This window comes from Trichechus manatus, unplaced genomic scaffold (assembly GCF_000243295.1).
Source record: "Trichechus manatus latirostris isolate Lorelei unplaced genomic scaffold, TriManLat1.0 scaffold00054, whole genome shotgun sequence".
Lineage (NCBI taxonomy): Eukaryota > Metazoa > Chordata > Mammalia > Sirenia > Trichechidae > Trichechus > Trichechus manatus.
In genome coordinates, this window is record NW_004443990.1 from 16,017,126 (window position 1) to 16,024,226 (window position 7,101).

General features: G+C 59.0%; 1 protein-coding gene across 1 annotated transcript; it reads right to left on the minus strand.

Annotated features, from left to right (window-relative positions):
• Positions 1 to 775: 775 nt before the first annotated feature.
• NEUROD2 (neuronal differentiation 2) lies at positions 776 to 4,915 on the minus strand. The gene is made up of 2 exons (XM_004378028.1): positions 4,722 to 4,915; positions 776 to 3,578 (listed from the first exon to the last, which is right to left on the minus strand). Exon 2 carries the CDS (start codon positions 3,571 to 3,573, stop codon positions 2,425 to 2,427), a length of 1,149 nt encoding a protein of 382 aa, XP_004378085.1. The 5' UTR covers positions 3,574 to 3,578; positions 4,722 to 4,915; the 3' UTR covers positions 776 to 2,424.
• Positions 4,916 to 7,101: the final 2,186 nt, after the last annotated feature.

Below are 7,101 nucleotides of genomic sequence, written 5' to 3' on the forward strand. Positions count from 1 at the left end.
GAGTCTTGGCCTCCTCCCTGTGCCCTTCTTCCACCTCTCTAGGTTGAGGGGTTCCCTCGGTCTGAAGTTGCAACAGGCAGAGACTACCCAGGTGTCGACCAGGGGCGTTCCCTCTGCCCCAGGAAGCTAATTGCTGGGTTTGACTTGGCTCCTTGGAGCAGGCGCCTGGACTCCACCCCCTTTGCAGAGTTCTGGGGTGTTCTTCCAACCTTCTCAACACCCTAAAAATTCCAACATTCCTGAGGCTAAAAACGGTCGATTCTCCTGAGTCCACTGATACACAAATTTAAGACGGAAGAGACTTTTTGCCCTTGAATTTTTCATCCTCATGACCTCACATATTTTTGTTTGTTTAAAAATATCAATATTTGGTTCAAATGGTTGTCTTTTTATCTCTGCACACTTGTTTTTTGCAACAGTGGGCAGAGGGTTGTAAAATGACCGGCTGTTCCCAGTTTGATCATTTTTCAGTAATGAAAAGATATTGTGTTTTCAAAGGAGGTGCCTGACCGTGTTTGGGGTCTGAAAGGGTGTAAGGAGAGCAGTGCGTTGCTTTGTGCTGGGGGGCGTGTGTGAGTCCGTGTCTGAACTGGGAAGGGCAGCGAGTGAAGCTGTTTCTGTGCCCAGTGGATGGGTGTGGGGGGTTCTCCGCGTGGGAATCCCACCCAGAAATGTCCGGTTTTCTCTGAAAAGTCACTGGACACTTTGCCTCCATCACCGGAGCCCCAGTTCAATTCCCCCCAATGAAATGAGGCCACCACCGTGAGAAACCGGGTCCGGCTTTGCATCTCATTTACATAAATATTTATTAATTGTCATTAAACTGAACAGAAACACGCAATGCACTTCGGGTGTCCGACGGGAGTTTCAGCTTCGCTACAAGAGGAAGGTAAAATTGCGTGTGAGTGTGCGTGTGTGAGTGTGTGGTTGTATCGCCTGTGGATTTGCATTTTTGCGTCGTGTGTTTGGATGCCTGATCCCCTGCCTCCGGTGGGGAGAGGTTCTTCTTTTGCCCCCTTTTGGGGAAACTTCCCGAAGAGCTCTCAGCGCTCTACCCGCCCAACGGCCAGCCAGAGCCAGGAGGACACCTGGGACAAAAATTCCCTCTCCAGCCACCGGAAATCGCTCGGCGCCGGGCGCCCTCCCAGGCACAGTCTGGGCAGAGACGGGGCTGGCTCCTCGCTTACCCCAGGAGAGCTCGGAGGTGCCTGAGAGGAGAGGGGCTCGGCGAGCTAGCCTCTCCCTGCCCCCGGAGTCCCTCGCCGGGCCTGCGTGTGCGTGCGGTGTGGTGTGCGTGTGTGTGTGTCTCTCATGCAAACCCTCCCTCCCCAAACCGACCCCCCAACAGTTTGCCATTCCGTACAAATTTGGAAACAGATTTTTTAAAAAACAGCATGACGCACAACGGGGACGGGGCGGGGGAGGGCAGTGGCACTGGGGCCCCAAATCTCCGAGTCACTGATTGAAAGAACCTGGGGAGGGGGAGGGGGCGGCGTCGGCCCCCCGACTTCACCAAAGTGCACAGATCCGCGCTGGGGCGGCGCGGCCCGCGGGCCGGGAGGGGCATCCCGGGGCCGGGCCGGGCAGCTAGGTTCCGTCAGAACCTCCTTGCATAGATATTTGTGTCTTTTTATTATTGGTAGTAGTATTTTTTTTTTTTTTTTTGCCTTTTATTGCTTCTAAAAGTTCTTACTGCGTTTTCTCTCCGATCCGGACTCTGCGTTCGGCCTCCGTCTCCTCTTAGCTTTTGTTTTTGTTTTTGTTTTTTTGTATGTTTGTTTGTTTAAAAAAGGGGAAGGGGGAAACGGATTCTAGTTACAAATTGTCTTGGTCTTTCTCTTTCCTCTCAATCCACAACCCCTCCCGCCAAAATTAAAACCCCAAAATGCTGAGACTCGGGATTGGGGGTGGAGGCTTTCCAGACCCGGGCTGGGGTGCCCTTACTTCTGCCCTCTTCAAAAAAGAGGAGGTCCCGGCTCCTTTCTGCCTCTGCAGCTCGGTGTCTGTTTTAAAAATAGTAATAATGAGAGGGGAAAAATCGCATCCCACAGCTCGGCTGCCCCCTTACCAACGCCTTTGGACCTGCAAGGGGGAGGGGGAGGAGGAAACCTAAGTGGAGGGATTGGGAATGGGCCGAGGGTCTCCAGGGAGCGCCCGGAGAGGGGTCCCTGGAGAAGCACTCCCAGGGAGAGAGGAGGAGGGAACCCTTTGGGGAGAGAGAAGGCGAGTCCCCTGGGGAAAACGAGGCCCCTGGGACGGGCCACCCACAGGTAAGAAGACCGCGCTGCCCAGGAGAGCGGCAGGCCCGGCGGCCCGTGCCCCGCGCCCGACGCTGGGGTAGGTGGGGGTGTCCCTGCGCTCGGGGGCCTGTGGGCAGGGGAGCGGGCAAAGGCAAAAGAAAAAGAAGAGGACTGGCGAGAGGTCTCAGTTATGGAAAAACGCATTGAGCTCCTCGTACATGGGGCCTCGGTCGTGGTGAAGGTGCATATCGTAAGACAAGAGATTCTCCGAGTGGACGCCCCCGCGCACAGCAGACGAGCCGAAGACCAGCCCGTGGCCGGTGGGCCGCGAACCGGGCAGCGCCGAGTAGTGCATAGAGTAGTGGTAGCTCTTCTCGTGGTCGGGCGACGAGTCCTGCTTGAGCGAGAAGTTTCCATTGAGACAGAGCGGCGGGCTGAGTGGGCCCTCATACTCGGAGCTGTTGTAGTCCGGGCTTGCGCCGCCGCCGCCCGCCGCCGCGTACAGCGTCTCGTAGGCGGCGCAGTAACCGTGGGTCCGCAGGGCGTGCGCCGCGCCGCCGCCCAGGCCGCCGGCCGCCTGGCACTGTGCGCCAGCCAGGCGCGAGCACGGGTATGGGTAGGGGTGCATGGCGAACGGGCCGCCCGAGCCGTGGAAGCGGCCCGCGCCGTCAGCGCCCTGCTCTGTGAGGAAGTTGCGCGAGTTGAGCTGCAGGCAGCCGGCCACCAGGTTGGTGGTGGGCTGCGACAGACCCTTGCACAGCGTCTGCACGTAAGACACCAGGTCGGGCCGCTTGCCCGAGCGCAGGATCTCCGAGAGCGCCCAGATGTAGTTTTTGGCGAGGCGCAGCGTCTCGATCTTGGACAGCTTCTGGGTCTTGGAGTAGCAGGGCACCACCTTGCGCAGGTTGTCCAGCGCCGCGTTCAGGTCGTGCATGCGGTTGCGCTCGCGCGCGTTCGCCTTCTGCCGCCGCAGCTTGGAGCGCTCCAGGCGCGCCTTGGTCATCTTTCGCTTCTTGGGCCCGCGCTTCTTGGGCCGCTCGCCCTCTGCCTCGTCTAGCCCTTCCTCCTCCTCCTCTTCCTCCTCCTCCTCGCCCCCCAGCTCGCCTTCCTCCTTGACCTCGGCCAGCGCGGCCTCCGGCACCTCGTCTCCACGGAGGGGGACCGGCTTGGAGGCCCGGGCGGGTCCCGGAGCCCCCGGGCCCGGCGCAGGCGGAGGCGGAGGCGGCGCGTCGCCCTTGTCGCTCCTCGGCTCGTCGTCGTCGCCGTCGCCCCAGCTGGCGAACTTGGGCACGTCTGAGAGGAGGCCGGGCTCGCTGAACAGGCGGGTCAGCATGGTGCCTGAGGGCGCCCCGCGGGCGGGAAGGGGAGACAGACAGCATAGAGTGAGGGGCGTGCTGGGGTCACGACGGCCCCCCGACCCGCCTCCACCCCCAGTCCGGTGCAGGTTCCTGCCCAGGGGGCTCTAGGTGCCCAGCTCCTCCGCCTGCCCCGCCCAGAGCCGACCCAGCCCTACCGGGCCGCCCGCCCGCCAGGGATCTTGGTCCGGGCCCTCAACCCGGCGCTGTGCCCCCACTCCGCCCTCCCTTGAATGGGGGGTCGCTCCCGGCGCCTGGTTCTGCTCGGGGTCAGGGCGGGGACCGGGTGGGAAGCTTAGGGGCCGGATATCTTCGCCAGGGAAGGCGGCGCGCTCGCCGTGCAAGCCTGGACTCTCCCGGCGGTGGAAGGGAGGCCAGGCGGCCGCGGGTGGGAACAGTTGCCCCGCTTGGCGGTCTCGCGGCCAGGCCCCTCGGCCTGGCTCCCCACCCCTCCGGTGGCGCTCACCCCCACGCTCCCTAATCCAATTTGCAACTTGGCCACGCGCCGCCCCCGACTCGGCCCCCACTCCTGCAGCCCCAATTCCAAAGGCAGGAGAATCGGCTCCTCTGGCCGTTGCGTCCTCAGCTCCAAGAGCGGGCTCTGGGTGGCGAGGACTGAGGACCGGGCGTGGGAAGGAGACTGAGAAGCGAGCCCGGTCCGTCTCCCCTGCGGTCAGAGACCGGGTTCTCCCTTCCAAACTGCCTTCCTCCCACACGGCTCTTCAGATCTCGTTGTATTTCGGGATTTATGGCGGGGGGGGAATAATCCAAATTTGTTGTTTGCTCCTCTTTTTTTTTTTTTTTTTGGTGGTGAGGAAAGGTCACAGTTTCCTCCGGGACGAGCATTGGGGGACCCCAATCTCAGTCTCTTCGTCCCCCCTCCCCATGATTCTGCCTTTCGCCCAAGACCATCGCAGGCAGAGATGCCTCCCTCTGCATCCCCCTGAGCTCCAGCCCCCAGGGGAGAGGGAACCCGGGGCGCCTCCGAAGCTCACCCATGATGGGGGCATAGTCCCAGGAAGGGGGGATTTGGGGATTCTCGGTCGACCGAAGCAGCCCGCCCCCCCACCCCACCCCCCACCCCGCAGCCGGCGGGTCAGATCTAGCTCCCTTTCGGACAACTTACCTCCGAGAGGAGTCGAGGGGAGAGGGGAGGGGAGGGGGGAGGGGGCAAGAGAGAGAGGGGGGAGAAGAAGAATCTTCTCGCTTATTTCATTGTTCCCCCATCTTCAGGGAGCGGGGGCAGCGGCTCCTCAAGGCGGCGGGCGCCGGCGTCTTCAGAGCGCCATGCGAACCGCGGAGCGAGTGTGGCATCTCTACCAGGCGGGGTACCAGCCTCTATGCCAGGCCATATGGGCTTGGCACGTCACGGGCAGCAGCTATCACATGAGAGACGGTGATTGGCATGCGTCTGCATTGGGGGAGAGCCGGCTCCCCCGGGACCCGCCGCCATCTGTCACTCTCTACTCCAAAAAAAAAAAAAAAATTAAATAAATAAAGGAAATAAATAAATATCTCTGCCGCCCTCCCCTCCCCGCCCAACGCAGGGAAAGCAGGGATTGAGGGGGAGATGGGAGGAGTTGCCCCCCTCGGATACAGAGCCCCCCACATGGGAACAATGGAGTGGCAAGCCTGGAACTTGGGGGTTTGTGGTGGCTCCCAAGTCTGTGCCCCTTCCAGGGTCCTGCTCTGTCCGTTTTCTCCCTTGCAGGCTCCCAGGGTGGGTCAGGGACCAGACCCTGAGGTGCAGAGAAGGGACCTATGTGCTTGCCCCCATCCCCCCAGGAGAATCCCCTTGGCCACAAAGGGACAGCTGAGGCCCCCTCCCAGGGTGGGTTTCGGGGGTGTCCCTGGCCCAAGCTCCATAGGTAGATGTTGGCACTATGCCATCCTTCATCCCTGTCTGCCCCTCCCCCACCCACCCTCACGCACACACAACATATGTGGCTGAACGAAATTCAAACCAAGGGAAAGACAGAGAAAGGAAAAGGTTTGCCTGGATGTCTGTGCCTCTGCATGGGCGTGTGTGTGTCTGCGGGGACATGTGTGTATATCCGTGGAGTCTGCCTGATGACAAGATCTTTCCTTGGGTGTTTGGGGACATGTGTGTTGGAGTGGGGTAGGGAAGAACCCCCATACACCCACCACCTGAGGGAGGGAGAGGGTCTCAATATGGATCCCTAGCCCAGAAATCTCTCAATTATCCCTCCCTCCATGACCCTCTCCCCCTGCCTGTTAAGTAACCATTCCACCGTGGCTTTCTCTCCTGACCTTCTGGCTTGGTTATTGCAGGCAGGAGAGGAGGGGGCTACCTAAAGTTTCTGGGTGCAATTTAAGCATTCTCCTCTCTCCTCCCAAAAGTACTGAAAATCCTGAAGCCAACCCCAGCAGTCCCGAGTGACCAAGGGGAGATGGGTCAGACAGATGTCTCCATAAGGAAGGTATGAAATTGCTGTTTTATCTCGCAACTCACCTTCCCACCCTCTCACTGGGCCAGACACAGATGCAAGTATAAGGAGTCGAGGGAGGAAGCTTTTGACACACATACACACACACCTGTTCCTTACCCTGTGGTGCAGAAAGTGGATACACACCACTACTTAGATAGAGACACGTGTGTGAGCAGGTGATCACAGCCAGGAGTAAAGACCCTGCCCAGACCCCAATTCAGGCATTTGACAGTTTCTGTCCTGCCCCACCCTCCAGCTTACATATGGACAGTCATGTGCGTACACCTTTAATTATAAGGTAAGTGCACATATTTTGAGTGTCAACCATGTGCCAAGTACTGGGTGGCACAAAGATGAGCAAGACAAGGGCTTTATCCTCATATGGGTAAGTACAGTTCTCTTCCTCGAGGGGTCTCCAGAGGGGGCATTGCAGGGATTGCTGGGTGAAGACACTGATTTGATGCCAGGTACATAGAATTAGGTTCTAAATAGAGGTACGGTAATAGCTAAGGAGGTCTTGGAGAAGGTGGGGCTGGTACTGTCTGGGGATCTCAGGGGCACTTGGTGGGAGCTGAAAGGAGCCACAATCTGAGCTCTTGCTTTCCCAGAGGCCCACAGGATGGAACTGACTTGCCCAGAAACACACAATGGAGACCAGAGCTGGGACTAGAACTCAAGTACTAGACTTCCAGCCCAGTGCTCCTGCTACAACCCCACACTCTGCCTCAGTGGTCTCCAAGGATGAAAAGCCAATGGTGAGTTTTCCTTCATTCATGGGATCCTGGGTCTGGGAAGTTAGAGTCCCATTTACGGCAGACAGTCTGGAGATTCTACGCATGGCAGAGAGAGGCCAGAGGATGGGCCTCAGGTGGGGCAAGGACTCAGGAGTGTTGACCAGGCTCCTCTCCAAATTCTGGGCACAGCTTCAAAGGCTTTACTGTCCCTCTGGCTCCAGGGTGGGGTCCTCAATCCTGACAAGTGACTCTTCTTGAGTCCTCTGGTCATATGGTGTTTTGGTTACATGCATGTGCTCTGGGGTTCTGATTCCTGGCCAGT

Bases quoted from the DNA above. Each gene is read 5' to 3' on its own strand.
- NEUROD2 (XM_004378028.1), bottom strand. From the start codon at position 3,573: ATGCTGACCCGCCTGTTCAGCGAGCCCGGCCTCCTCTCAGACGTGCCC.